At 50.1% G+C, this 15,387-nt stretch overlaps 1 protein-coding gene across 8 annotated transcripts in view; it reads right to left on the reverse strand.

The window, feature by feature from the left end:
* TBC1D2 (TBC1 domain family member 2) overlaps positions 1 to 15,387 on the reverse strand; it is a gene marked incomplete at its 3' end in the record, with an annotated part of 41,437 nt that overhangs the window by 1,865 nt on the left and 24,185 nt on the right. For 6 of the 8 annotated variants that reach the window (XM_082403882.1, XM_082403875.1, XM_082403878.1 and 3 more), the window contains 5 exons: positions 11,885 to 11,995; positions 9,996 to 10,183; positions 8,420 to 8,896; positions 2,726 to 2,846; positions 219 to 404 (listed from right to left, as the gene is read on the reverse strand). In XM_082403882.1, coding sequence (XP_082260008.1) covers positions 219 to 404; positions 2,726 to 2,846; positions 8,420 to 8,896; positions 9,996 to 10,183; positions 11,885 to 11,995 — 1,083 coding nt within the window. The other 2 variants (XM_082403881.1, XM_082403877.1) reach the window with 2 other exon arrangements.

Genomic DNA, 15,387 nt, shown 5'->3' on the forward strand with positions numbered 1-15,387 from the left:
AACTTTAGGACGCATCTTCAGAGGCAGAAGCACCACTTTCCCCCAGGGGCGCAAAGTACTTGAGTTTACAAAGCCACGCTCCCAGGAGAGGTCCTCCACGGCCCTGACAGGTGGGCTCTGTCCTCCCATCATCCGGGGGCAGAATCGAGACCCAGAGGATGCAGGGACTTGCCCAGGACCCTCCTGCTCACCACCCCCCCACCCCTGCAGTGCCCTACCTTGGTGCCCTCGTAGAGGAAGGCGTCCCAGACCTGGAGGAGGATGTTGCTGATGAGACTGTCTGCGAAGACTACGAGGAGCCAGTTGAAGGTGATGAAGGACAGGTCCACACGGCGCTGCCCCAGGTGGGCCATCAGTTTGGGCAGCTTCTCCGAGAGGAGGTCCTGCAGCACTCGCTGGTCCACCTGCAAGCCGAGAGAGGGCCTGTCAGCTGCTGCCCTGCGGAGGGGGCTGCCTCCCTCCGGTCCACCCCTGCACACCCGGCTGGTCCACACACGGCCCCGGGCTGCTCGCAGTGGGTCCTGCCCCACCTGGGGGCACAGAGCACCCGGAGGAGCTAGGGCCCAGCCTGGCCAGGAGACAGGTCACTCCACTGGCGAGCAGCCTTCCAGGTTGGAGCTTTGATGCAGAGGTCTCTGTGGACTGTAAGTTCTTGGCCAGTGGAGTTTTGGCTCCTTTGTCCCCCAGGCTTGTATCGGCTGACACCACGGCCGCTTCCTGACACCTGTTTTGGGCGTGATGCACAAGATGCTCAGGGCAAGGTCCTGGGGGCCGGTGTTGGGAGAGCCACACCTGACATCAGGGGGTGATGCTGCTGGGTGATAGCTGCTAATGACCTCTTAGTGTGGTCACATCATGCCTCTGTCCTTGTTTCACTGGACCCGGTTGATCACTCCCCGCACTGGCTCCTTCCCTGCCCCAGGACATGGTTGTTCTGTGGTTGCCTCCTACTTCTGTGACAAGACCATTTAGGCTCCTCTTGCTCTTTCTTTCATGGAACTGCGGGTTTCTCAGCCCTCTCCCTCCATTTAAGTTTTCTTCCAGACTTAGCTCTTGCTGTGGCAAACACCCTCTCCCTTCCTTCCCTACCCTGAACTCCAGGTCTGCTGTGCAGGCCAAGAGTCCAGCTCAAAACCTAGGGTAACTCACTGAATCTAAGATGCCACTGAACCTACTGAAGGATGTACGGATGAACTGATATGATGTCTGAGATTTACTTCAAGGTCATCAAAGTAGGAGGAGTGGGTGTGAGTATAGGTGAAAACAGTACTGGCTACCCTGTGTTGATAATTATTGAAACTAGGTAATGGATACATGGAGGTTCATTACACTTTCTCTATTTTTTTGTACATTTGAAATTTTCTGTACTCAAAACAAAACAAAAACACCATAGTATATTGGTTATACAACACACCTCAATTCCAGAGATGTTAGAAAGTGAAAATAAAATATTTGTAAAGTGAAATATTTGTGTATTTCCCAGCCTGCCTTGCAACTAGAGGTGCCATGTGACACAATTCTGACCAGTAAGATGTAAGCAGAAGTTGTTGGGTTGGGAAAGCTGTCTGAAAGGGAGCCGGTGCCTGTCTTTCACCCTCTGCTTCTTTCCACCTAGACCATGGCCACAGTGCCAGAGATGGTGCAGCCATCTTGTGACCACGAGGTGATGAGCAGGAGGATGAAAGTCACATGGCAGAGCAGTTAGCTGGAAGGAGCCTTGAGCTTTCTCATTATCTGAGAAAAATCATCCCCCATTTAAGCCACTATTAGGTTGGGCCTCCCTGCCACACAGCAAAACACAGTCCTTACCTGATTCACCACCTATTTCCTGATGACTCCTAAGTCTTGGGATCTTCATCCCTGATCTCTCTCCTTACCCCTCCACCCAGGTGGGCATCCCAGAAGGAGGAAACAGTGTTGGGTGCTCGCAGTAGGAAAGGAGAACAGGATGGGTGGGCAGGTAATGGCTTGGTAGGCTTTGTGGGGGAGTGAGACGGTTCCCCCTGGGTAGCGTCTCTCCATAAAGCAGACGCACTGATACAGCAAGAATGGGACGAGGGGCGAGGAGGGAGAGGCTGGAGGGTGGAGGTGGGAGGTCTGAAATGGTTTTGCATTTACACCCCTCAACAAGCCCAGGAAGTAGTGTTACTTCCTTTCAAAAGCATCAGAGAAGTGATGCCACTTGCCAAGGCCACACGGCTGGTTTCTGAAGGGTTGGCTCTGAACCCAGCTCCACCTGACTCCAGGGCTGGTCTGCGCTCAGAGGGCAGTGGAGGGGGTCATGAGATGATGGAGGTAGCTGTATCTCTCAGGAGGTGACGAAGCGTGTGTGTGAAGCATCACTGTCACCTCCCATCCTCCCAGTCCCAACTTCCACCCTACCTGACCTCTGTTTTGAAATTCTTGACTGGCAAACACCAGTCAAAGTCTAGTGCCACTAGGTTTTCCCCTCCTCCCCTCCATAGGATATCTACTGTTTCTAATGATGTAATGTCCCCACTGGAATAACAATAGTCTATCGCGTGGGCAGGGCCCCAACAATTCTCAAGGCCATCAGCTGACTGGAACATCACAGCAGTCCCAGAGAAGGGTTATTGGCCCACTGTACAGAGGGAGAAATGGAGGCCTGAGAGATTCCTGACTTTTCCAAGATTCACTGACTTGTAGGAACAATTCAGGGGCACCAACCTGCATGGCCCCCAAGTCCCCTCCCTGCCCTGCTCACCTGGGATGCCAAGAGCGTCTTGCTGTAGTAATCAGCTGGCATGATGGTCTCCACAATGGCCACCAGACACCAGAAGGCACTCTCCTCCTCATCCAGGACCAGCAGAGCGATGGCCGCCAGTCTGGAGTGGGAGGGAAGGAGGCCTGGAGTGACCCACAGAAGTCACGACCAGGCAGCCCATGGCAGGGGTGACTCCCTGGGGCATGTCCTGCCCAACCCCACTCTCTAACCAGGCTGGTGTTCCTGGAAACTGGGGCGAGATGAACATGCTTTTGAAGAGGACTACCTAGGGGATTTCCAGAGCAACTGGGATCATCTTAGAGCAGGGCCTCTGGAGTCTTGTTGCTTCCTTGCTGGGTGACTGTGGGCAAGTTACTTAACTTCTCTGAGCTTCAGCCTCATAATAATCACAGGACTGTTGTAAGAATGAACAGAGTAAATACATGTTAACTGCCCAGCACAGTGCCTAACACGTAGTGAGAGCGCTTTATAAAGGTTAGCTATCCTCATCTTAATATTCATGGGCTTTGAGACCTTGGCAAGTGTGCTAACCTCTCTGCGCCTCACTTTATTACCTGTCAAGTGGGGTTAACAGTATCCACCTCCCAGGGCTGTGAGGCATTGAGAAGACAGACAAACAGCATCTTGCTCACTGTCTGGCATGTACCAGGTGCTCAATACTCGGAATTCTTTTTCTCCTTTGCTTCCCCTCTCCCCTAGGGTTATCATGAGGCTCTAATGAGATCATGGATCAGACAGAAGACAACCCACAGTGCTGAGCAGGGATGTCTGCCTGGAAGAAGCACTGTTTTCTCTCCTTCCCCCACCTTCCCTGGCAGGTCTTGTCCAGGGTGAATCCAAGAATACATTTCCCAAAATGTACTGGTCTCTCAAGATGCTAGGTGAGCACATGGACCCATATTCAAAGATGTTGGGGAACACTGCATACTCTAGCCCCCTTTTAGAGGCTTATGATATACATATCTTAACAAAGCCTCTTAGAAATCTCACGTTAACAAAGCCCCACGTGGCTAATACAGGGCTGCCTAGTGGGGCTGTGCACACTGCACCTGCTGAACACCCTTAGGGAGATGCCACGTTCAGCATGGGGCAGCCTCACACTCTCAATGGACTTAAAGAGCACATTTTATTGTCTAGATACTCATGCTTCTCTGGGCTCTTACTAGGTTGGATTCGTGACCTCCAACATCTTCTGAGGTTTACACTTTTTTTTAATAAACAGGGTTTCTGAAAAGAAAAAAAGAAATCCTTTTCCTCTCTCTAGTGGATTGGGAAGGTATTTCTCTCCACTCCGGCTAAAGTATTTGTACAGACCCTCCTGAGTTTAGCTGAGTGGATGGAGAGAACAGTTACAGGTCTCCTGGAAATAGCAGGCTTTGGCCACTCAGAGATGGGAAAGTGGGAAGGCCTACAGAGATTATTTAGCTCAGAGAGAGCAAATGGGATACACCAGCCACCACTCTCTTTGTCTATGCCCAGGGCAGACATAACTAATTGATCACGGTACTCTTTCCCACTGAGTCTGGAGGCTGCCTCAGAAACTCACAAGATAAGGCTCCAGGCAGCTACTTTCTGCTGGTCATCCCTGGTCATTGCAGAGACAGGAAAATCGAGGCCCAGAGAGCAACAGTGACTTGTTCAAGGTCACACAATCAGTTGGTGGCAGAGGACTCCCAAAGTCCAGCCTGTTCTCTCTATCCTACCTCATTCCACTGTTCTCAGTCCAGGAGTGGGTATCAGAATTAGCTTCGATTTCTGCTCACATTAAAAGGTCAGTGATTTGATGTGTGAGCCTGCTGATAATGTTCAGTGATTTATACTATTTTTAATTTTTGCACACAATCCTGAACCAGTAGGATAAAGCTTTTGTGTCAGAAAAGGAGGTTTAATCCTGCTAAGATTCCACCCATGGAAGGCCCTAAGCAAGGCCCAGGGCCTTTGGGAATGGACACCACTGTTTTTGAGAGTCCCAATAATGCCACTGGGGGCAAAGGTATGACACGAGCTCTGAATCCAGGAATGCTCTCAATATGCTTGGTGGGATACTCAGGACCCCTCTGGTGGAGGAGGCCAAAGGACCTTGTTTTTACTTCATGAGCCTTGTTTCCAAATCATATTGCTCTTAGCCTCTCAAAGACTGGTCTCCCTGAGGAAGCCTGGGCCATAGGTTCTCATTTACAGTCACAAGGAGGTTCCTTGGCCCGTGCCTCAGTCTTTGGGCTTAACTCCTGAAGGACAGATCTGGGAAGCTGCCTGACCCTCAGCCAGCCTCTGCTTTCCGCCCTTGACATGTACCGGCCACCCCTTTCCTGACTCCTTGGCAGGTCTCCCTTCCTCTCTATGGGCCTTACCTGTTGGTGTTTGGAAATTCGTTAGGGCTAATGAAAATTTTAGATGTGTATTCCTCATGACTTTTTCACTTTTTGGGTGTGTTTTAATGCTACAGAAATAATAGCACAAACACAAGAATATCTGTGGCAGCATTCTTATAACCAAAAAAAAAAAAAAGAAGAAGAAGATTTACATACTTTATGGTGCATGGTGCATTTAGACAATGGAAATTGAATCTCTATTAAAAAGGATGCACCCAAGAGAAAGGAAAATATACATCCACACAAAGACTTGCCCAGGAATGTTCATGGCATTATTCATAATAGCCAAAAGGTAGAAACAATCCAAATGTCCATCAGCTGGTTAGTGGATAATCCAAGTATGGCACATCCATGCAATGGAATGCTGCTTGGTAAAAAAAAGAACAAAACACATGCTACAACCTGGATGAACCTCAAGAACATGCTAAGTGGAAGAAGCTTGATGCAAATGGCCACATATTGTATGACTGGTATATGAAATGTCCACAACAAGTACACTCATAGAGACAGAAAGTAGATATGTGGTTGTTCAGGGCTGGGGGTGGGAATCGAGAGTGACTGCAAATTGGCACAAGGTGTCTTTTAGGGGTGATGGAAATGTTCTAAAATTGGATTGTGGTGATGGCTGTGCAACTCTGTGAATTTACTCCAGATCATTGAGTTGTGCAATAAAAACCCGTGGAAAAAAAAAAGGTCAGTGATGAGAGGCTGCTGGCACTCACTAGGGCCCTAGCAACTGCTCGGGGCTACAGCCAGACTCCAGCTGAAGACATTCAGGCCCAAGTAGGTCTGCAAAGGAGGGTGATGTGGGAAAGGAAAAACTACTTTAAATCGCTCCACTTATATTTTAGAGAGAAATGGATTTTAAAATTTTGCTCTGAATTAGCATTAAATCATTACTATGATATCTGTCTCCCTCTAAACAGGCTGGGTTTTTTGCATAAAAGCAGGTTCTGTCCTCAAGACACCACACATGCAGTTCTAATAGCCGCCACTAGATGGCAGCACCCAGACAAGTGAAAGGGGCTGCAGAAGGGCCTTTGAAAGAATACAATGCACTCTCCACATTTAAACAGGCTCTATTACAAATAATCTTCTATTTAAAGCAATGGTATGAATACCTGCCTAAATGCCAATAACTGTAGCATTCAAAGAAAGAAGTAAAGAAATACCTCTGGTTTTGGTCTCAGCTGTTCCTATATACCCCTCAGCAACTTTTGGTGCTGCCTCTTTCCACATAGGGAGAGGCTTCTTTCCCTTCTACATGGAAGATCCCCTCCTGCTCTGGGATCCTCCCCCTGCTCCTTCAGTATAGATTAGACTCCAAAGCCCATATGTGACTAACTCCATTCCTGCTCTCAAAAAAAGTTGTATCTGATCAGGAAGAAAGGTTTCTGAGTGCCCTCAGCACACTCTCTGCTACAGCTCCCATTCTGAGTGAGGGCAGACGGTAGGAAGAACCAGGTCTGGGGTCCGGAGACCAGGGTTAGCAGCCCATGCATGGTGAGGCCCAGGCAGGTTCCTTAGCTTCTCAGACCCTCTCTTATCTCACCTGGCAATGGCAGGCACCAACGCCCACCTCGAAGGGTTTTCCTGAGGATTAGATGACGTCAGGTATGTGAGTACCTGGCATGCAGGAAGCCCTCATTAAGTCTTAGCTCCTACCTGACCTTTGCATGACATGTACAAATTATTCATACAGTCTCAGAGCTTCTAGCTCCCTTCAAATCTAATCTTAAAAAGAGGATTCAAAAGTTTTGTGCCTTCTGGATTTTAACATGTTCAAACAGATGAGAAGTGTGCAGGCTTCTGCTCAGCTGTTAAATGAATGAATGAATGAATGAATTTCTATGGACATCTCCTGTAGCGGACGTTTAGAGCAGCATGAAATCTGAACATGTTTTCCAAGGAGGCTTAGACTGAGAGGCATTACTGTTTGGGCTTAACTCTGAATTCCCAGTAATGGTACGTGTATATGCTCAATTTCACCCAACTTAAGCTGGAAAAAAAGTATCAAAAATATCTATCCTTGGGAACCATTCAAATTTGAGTAGGGACACTCTGAATATTTATTCTGTGTTAAGTAAATGTCACACACTGCCTGAAAAAAAGAGCAGAATGACTTATGTAAAATTTGCTTGAGTATATATGTGTTTAAATTAAGTTGAGGCATGGGATAGGGAGCGTAGGAGGGAGACGCAAGAGGGAGGGGATATGGGAATCTATGTATACGTATAGCTGATTCACTTTGTTGTACAGCAGAAAGTAACGCACCATTGTAAAGCAATTATACTCCAATAAAAATGTTAAAAAAATTAAAAAATAAAAAAAAATATTAAAAAATAAATAAAGTAAAGTTGAACCAAAACTTGCTTTGGGAAATATGTGAGATTATGCCACCTCTATCGAGATAACTGGGGGCAGCCACGAGAATTCCCCAAAGTACTGGCAGGGGCAGCCCTACCAAGTCACCCCACCCCACCCCCAGCTCCCATCCCTTGTCTCCTGCTGTTGAACCAGAAGTAGAAATTAATCCAGGCTGGGCCAGATTCCTTCCTTTGGGAATTTAGGCCTGAGACGTGAGGGTATCGACAAGTGGATTGCTGAAAGGCTTGACTTAGGGGCTGAGGACTCTGCTCTGACAGCCCTGATGGGCCCTAAATGTCCAAGGAATGACAGATGGTGAGGCTGGTCTGCTGAGAGACAGGGAAGCAGCCATGTATTATGAGAGAGGCCAGAGACCACGCAGCCCACAGAGGGCTGCACAATCTCAGGGGACAGTGTCCCCCTGGAATATGGCATGAATGGCGCCCCCTGGCGTTGTGCTGTGCTATGGCCCTGCTAGACAGAGCGGTTGCCTCGGCTTCCGAAGACCATCTATCTGGTCCCTAGCTATTTCCTTTTTCTGGCTTTTGGGAGCTTCCTCTGTAACATTTACAAATTCTCTTTTCCTTGGGCTCCTCTGAGTGGATTTTGTTTAAAGCAATGATCCCTGACCCAGGCAGTCATGCAATACATGAGCTGGCTGTGGGCTATACAACCCCAGCGGGGCCCGCTCACGTGCTCTCTATGGGAGTGGCACCACCCTGAGGACAAATCACAGGAGAGGGCACAGGACGAGGAGCCTGGGGCTCTGGCCCAAATCTGTCTTGAACACGTCCTTTCACCTGCTTGTCCCCATCCATACGGTGGGGACCAAGCCTCCTGGGTTGACCTCTCTGGCTTCTTGGGAGGCTCCAAAGAGACAGAGAGATGCCCTGGAAGGCAGAGGCTGTGCCCTCACGGGGGCTGTGTGGCTTACCTGTTTAGGCCCTGGCAGTAGCCGATGGCAGGGTTCTGCCAGGAGAAAGCCAGCAGTACCCGGCGGAGCCTGTCAGGGAAGCTGGAGGCGGGACAGGTGAAATGCTTGTTGCTGGGGAAGGTCCGGTTCAGGTCCAGCTCGATCTGGCGTGCGGCGGGGTGCTTGCAGGCCTGGCCCCGGCTCAGTAGCTCTTGGTAGTGGCCAGGGCCCTGCAGGTGCTGGACACGGAGGCGGACCAGCCATTTCCAGACGCGCGGCCGGTGCTCACGGGGCACGCCTGCCCGCAGCAGCTGCTTGATCTCCGGCGAGGGGGCCAGCTCGCCCAGGGCAGCCCAGCGCTCCCGCAGCGGCTGCTCCACGGCCTCGTGGGCCAGCAGGTGGTGGGAGTGCACTTCCAGCGCCTGGATCTTGGCCAGCAGCCTCAGGTCTTCCACCTCGTAGTTGGGTACTGTCAGGAAGCCGTACTCGTCATACTCGCTGCCAGTAAAAGCCTGTGTCAGCAACACCTTGCAAGGCCCTTCCCCAGACAAGGGGCAGCGGGGAGAGGGTGGACCCTGGGCAGGAAGCCTGCCTGCGCTTCACTGCAGCTTGGCCATGTAACTCTGGGCAGGTCACTTCAGTGCTCTGAACTTCAGTTTGCTCTGTACAATGGGTATAGGAACTCCTGCTCTGCCTCATGAAGACCCAATGAGATCCTCTGATGTAAACTGCTAGGGGGCTAGACAGTGCCTGGTACATGACAAGTGCTGAAAAGATATTTGCTCATTCATTCCGTGTAAATATAAAGGACCCTCTTATTATTACTCCATGAAGCCTTAGGCCCAAGAAGTCCTCTACTGCCATTACAGAACCCCACTTCCACAACCAGTAAGCCCAAGGACAGATGGGGAACAGGAAGCACCAACAACAAGCAGAAACAGGAGAGCTGGGGACCCATTCCAGATGGCCTTTCGTAGAGTCAACATTTATTGGCCCCTATTATGTGCTCTGCCTGTGCTATCTCATTTAATCCTCATGATCCTGCAAAGCAGGGATCTTAGCCCGCATCTTATGGAGGCTGAATATGAGGCTCAGAAAGGTAAAGTGACTTGTCCAAGGTTACACAGTGAGAAAGCCAAGTCTGGCTCCAAAGCCTGGGCTCTGGCCACTGGACCGACCATCCAGCCTCTAGGGACCTTTGACCCCAGCCACAGCCCCTTCTGCTATATTTATCTACCCAGGTCCACTGTGCTCAGCAAAGGCTTGGCTCAAAGGAGGCAGCTGGCTTGTCTCCCCTCCTCCCCTCTCTGACAAACACCCCTGGGAGGCAGCCTGGGGAAGTGGAAAAAACAGAACTCTGGAGGCAGGCCCACGTCAGATGCACTAATATGCTGTGTGGCCTTGGGCAAGGGGCTGCCTCCTCTGAGCCTGTGGTGCCTCTCAGCTGTTAAATGGGGCTCATTTCAACCACATGATCACTAATCTGGAGGTACAAGGAGGTAAGCATGTGCAGGGCTCACACACGGTCAGCAGCAACTGGTAGCAGGGCAGCTGGCAGCCCCCAGGTCACGCAGACCCAGCCCTGCTCTGGGCTCACCTGATGGGGCTCAGCACGACGCTGTCAGCTGAGGCTTCGCTGGCTTCCCACTGCAGCGCCTCCTGGATGAGCTGCCTCAGTAGCTCCGAGCACTCGCCTGCCTCGACCCCCACAGCCTCCTGCAGCCTCCGCAGCCCCGCCAGGTACTTGCTTTCCACCTGGCAGTTCTTGGCTTGGAGGTAGGCACACTGTGGGGGGGAGGGGTGGGGCTGGTCAGGCCACCCGGTTGGGCTTAGGCCAGAGGCCTGAGGCCTGAACAGCTTTAGGCAGTCCAGCCCTTCTTCCAGCTCTCATCTCCCACCCCCCAACCCCAGCCATTCATATAAAGGAAAGGAGAGGAGTCCTGAATCCAAGAGTTTACAGCAAGGCAGACAGGGCTCCAGGCAAGAGAACCAGGCCCAGGGCTGGGGCTGGATTCAGAAAAATGAGGGGAGAGGTGGGCAGCAGCATAGGCTCTTGCATTGCCTGCAGTCCCATCCTAGATCAGTTACTGCAGGCTGGGTGATCTACGGCAAGTTACTTAACCTCTCTGTGCTTTAACTTCTTCATCCAAACAATGGGGAAAATACAGAGTCTGCCTCAGAATTCTTATATGTGACTCTAGATGAGCCAATGTATACAAAGACCTTCCAGGGCACTTGGCCCAGAGCAAGCTCTCTGTAGGGGGTATACCTCAGCAGTGCCCAGGGGATGGATGGACATGGAGCTCTGGACACTGCCCTTGTGCCTTCTGCCACCACGTGGGCTTTTTCCATTTCTCCAACACACCACCTCTCTCCCACCTCGTGGAACACACACTGCACATTCCCTGTCTACCCCCGTATCTTCCTGTTTCTTTGTATGCTTTGTGATATTTTGTTGAAAACTGAACATCTGAACCTAATAAGGTGGGGTGGAATTAATTAAAGAAAGCTCAGCTAAAAAAGAAGTCCGGTCAGGCCTGTATGGGGACCTCTCAGGCCCTGCCACAGGCATCACTAATTTCTCCAAACAGGAAGAGATGTTCACCTACATCTCTGACAAGAAGCTGCCTCTACTATCCAGCAAGAATGGGAAAACTTCTCTCCACCTCAAGACAGCTCAGCCAATCAGGGACTGTAGCAATCCAGCCAATGAGAAGCCTCCATACTTGGGACTCCTAGTTTCCTCCAATGGACTTTTTGGTTATCACGGCCCCTCCCAATCCCTTCCTTTTCCCTATAAAAAGCAAGTTCCCCTCCCTTGTTCCCTGAATCTGCCTGTGGTTCACCATAGTTCAAGTATCCCAAATTGTAATTCCTCTGGTTAGTCCCGAATAAACCCGCTTTTGCTGGTAAAATAACTAGCTATTATATTATTAAAAATGACAGTGTTAACTCTGGAAATCAGATACGCCTTCTTACCTAGGGTTTGCTGTTTTGGTTTTTGGTTTTGACTGTTGTAGGCTGTCTCTGTTCCCAGGATCAGCCTGAGGTATAAACTTAAGTTCCTCTTAGGTCTTTTCTGAGCCTTTCCCTGGGCATGCATGGTCACTTTCTAATTTCCCCCATATTTGTGGTGGTTTTGGAATGTAGAGTTAATACCTGGTTCCCAAAAGGGGAAAAAGAGAAATACAAAGAGGGGGAAGGCCCTTTAAATCCCCTGGCAGTTACTTTAGGCGGTAGGGGCTTGCAGCAACGTGGGGAGGTGGGACAGCAGTGGCTGCCTGCCTCTTCCCCTCACCTCTGTGATCAGAAGCGGCAGTCAGCAGAGCACAGATCCCTGATATGTGGAAGCCAGCTCATGAAGGGCACGGTCCAGAGGGAGAGCAGTCAGGTCATGAGGAGAGAGTGAGACAGTGGTGAGGTGGTGAGAGGACTGGAAGGGTGGCTGGGGACAGAGAGGGCCAGAACAGGGCTCCCACGCCTCACCTTCATCAGGAGGGCCTTCTCCTTCTCAGCCACCTTTCTCCAGATCTTTGTGACCTGGTGGATCTCGGAGTTGAGAAAGCGGTTCTGGGTCCGGTATGCTTCCATGTCATCCTGGAGAAGAGAGCAAAGCATTTAATGAGCTGCACCAGAAACATCTCCCTGGTCCTCACTCTCAGATGAGCTGCCAACACTTTCTTCCTTTAGAAATTTCCAATAATGGCAACAGAAAAGGAAGCCTGAAAGAAAAAAAATAATAGTGGTAGCCCCCTTCTCTAATCTTGATGCCAGCATGACATGGTGGAGAGAGCATTAAGCCTGGACTTCAAGTCCTGGCTCTGACTTCCTGGCAGGGAGGCCTCACTGAATCAATCTGACCCTCTGTTTCCTCATCTGTAAAAGGAGCAAATACCAACTACCCCAATTGGCAGCTGCTGACTAAGTGAGGTAACGTGCACACTAAGTACAAGGACCAAAACAGAGCAAACATTCAAGTAGTGTTTTTTTTTAAAATAAAAATATTTTGTCATATATTGGTGATCATACTGAACAATTTTGGGTGAAAATTTTTTACTTAGTGTCACTTTGTAAATACTTTTCTATGTTGCTACAGAAGCTTCCCAATGATAATTTTTAATGTCTGATGACTATTCTATTAGGTGAATTTACCATAACTTAGATATAATCCTTCTCCTGTTGCTTTTTCAGTTTGAGCCCTGGGTGTTTTTGGTTTGTTTGTTTTATTTTTGGGCTGTGCCATGTGGCATGCGGGCTCTTAGTTCCCTGACCAGGTATTGAACCCGTGCTCCCTGCAGTGGAAGCGTGGAGTCTTAACCACTGGACCACCAGGGAAGTCCCTGGTTTGTTTCTATTATGAATAAAGCTGTAATGTTTATATCTGAGCTTAGAGTTTTCCTTTTGCAAGCTGTCCAGGGGAGGGAGTATGATCTTCCTGCTGGGGCATGCAAGGAGAAGCTGGCCGTGCATTGGGGAGGGTCAAGCAGGAGCCTGAAAGGAGTAGCCGCAGCTGCAGCCATGGCTCTCAATCTTTATTCTGATTGGATGGACACTGTGGGAACAATGGACAACACATGCTCACAGTGATACCTAGCAATTCCAGGGCATTTACTAATGGAAACTCAATCCCTTTCTCTCTCACTCAAGAAAATGTACTGGCATGTAGATGAGTATGAGAGACTATTGCAGGTACGACTTCGGATAGGCCCTGATTTATCAGGAAATTAAGAATAGCACACCTCGCCCATGGCACTTCAATGTCAGGGATGGGTCACTTGTGTACAGCTCATAGGCCGTGCTGACCCTCTTCATTCTGGCCAAGATCCCTCCCAGCTCAGAAGCTCCAATTCATGTCCAGGGGCTCTCCAAGGCTTTGGATGTGTCGCACAGGGCACCCTGCTTGCAGCCCGGACAAGGAGGGCAGGTACGAGCGCCCCTCAGAGCAGCTGTGGGCCTGGGTGGGGTGGCATCTGGGCAGTGCCTTCCCGTTCACTCACTGCCCTACCTTCAGTGTTCTTCTTGGCTCAGAACTGTAGGGAGGAAAAAGAGAGAGCTCTGAGAAGAGAAAAGCCATGTGACTGTCACCAGTGAGGCAAAGGAGGAAAACACAACTGGAGAAAGGGGACAGGGAAGAAGAGAGTTTGTCCTCCTGCTTTCACAGGGACCAGGGACCCGGGAATCATCTTCGGGAAATGCTGTGTGGACTAGCCCTTGTGCTAGCGGGGAAGGCAGTGGATTGGACGTGGGGACACCTGGGGTCAGGCTGTAACCCTGCTGCTTGTACTGTGCGACCCTGGACCAGTCCTTTCCCCTCTCCAGGACTCGGCCGACCGTGCCAGAAAACGAGGGGGAAGACTAGATCTCTGAGTCTTTCCGGCTCTGATATTCAGGAAGTCAGTGATTCTGTCCTCACACTGACAGTTTCAACAAGGGGGGCATTTCCTTAAAGTTGAGTGTCCTTAACCACAAGGGCAAGCAGGAAATGTGAACACACTCTGTCCCAAAACTTAAAGACAGTGGAGTTTTGATGGGTCTTCTATTTTTTTCTAGATCAGAGACCTAAAGGCTAAAAAATAAGGGAATCTAGTACATGCAACTCCTTCTAGCAGAAAACACCTCCAAGGTGTCAGCTGCAGGACTGATAGCTTTCTAACAACCTCTGAGGAGCAGCCGTAAATGTAAGCATGGTTGATGTGAATTGTACCCAGAATCTCTTCATATCTGGGCTCACTGATAAATTAAATTCCTGAACTTGCAAACTCAGGGGCACGCTCAGTCATTTAGGTGAATCCATACTTCCAGGCAACTCTCTGAGACGGTCTGGAGGCACCCAGCGAGTCTATCTCTTTGACCCCCATGCTGCTCTACTGGGTCTTCAACAGTGGATTCCAGCAGGATGGGCACAGAAAGAAGACACTTAGCAGGGCAGAGCAGGGTAGGAAAGCAATCTCATGGAAGCAATTTTCACTGCTTTATGAGGGACTCACAGCTTTCTAACAACCTAGCTGCATCTGCATTTGAAAGGTTTTGTTTTCATTTTGCACTCAAAAGAATCTCTGATTTTAGACCAAATAAGGGAAAAGGTTCAGAGACTGGTTATATGCTTTTTCATGCTGAAAGAAAGGGAAGGAAATCTGGGTTTCATGTCATCTTCCTTTCCCCTTCTAACAACTCTGTTTGTAGGACTGGTTAGGCCATGTTATATAAAGGTGAGATAACTTGCCCAAGGTCATACAGCTAGCAAGAGGCAGTCTGCCTGACTTCAGAGCTTGGGGAGTGGCCACCATACCACACTGCCCACTGGTCTCTCAAAAGCTCCCAGATTTCTCTCCTTCTTCCTTTCCCCCTCTTACCCCGTCCGACAGCAGTTCTTTGATACAGCAGCACAGGATTTCCGTGGTAATCCGATGTATACTCTTGTGGCTGTGAGTGCGAGGGTTGTGGAAGGACTGACTGGGGCTATGTGGCTGCCTGTAGGGACGGTGGGTACGAGGAGCACCTATCCCCAGCTCCTGTCACCACCCTCCAGAGAGGAGGCTGCAGCCCGTGGCAGGTATCACAGTTAAAATAAAGTTCCTGCCCCCTGTGTTGCAACTGGTCCCTGCGGGATGGGGTGGCCTTTCCCGGGTGAGAGCCACACCCTGGGCAAGGGTGAGGCCAGGATGATGGTGGTGGCTGGAAGGGCCACGGAAGCTGGAAGGCGGCAGAGCAGACAAGACTAGTCAGAGAGGTGAGCTGCAACCCAGTTCCAGTCCCCACCACTTCCTCTGCACACGGTCCTGGGCAAGTTACTTCACCTTTCTCAGCCCTGGCATTCTCATCTGTAAGGTGGGGAGCACATAAGCGGCTGCCTCACCAGCCTGGTGCGAGGACTAAAGGAAGTGATGAAAGTAAAGCACTTAGGACAGTGCCTACCACACAGTACCCAATCTGTAAGTAGGAGCAGCGATTACTGTCATTATCACGAGCAAGTCACAGCCAGCCACAGG

This window comes from Balaenoptera borealis (assembly GCF_965194805.1).
Source record: "Balaenoptera borealis genome assembly, chromosome: 8".
In the NCBI taxonomy this organism is placed as follows: domain Eukaryota; kingdom Metazoa; phylum Chordata; class Mammalia; order Artiodactyla; family Balaenopteridae; genus Balaenoptera; species Balaenoptera borealis.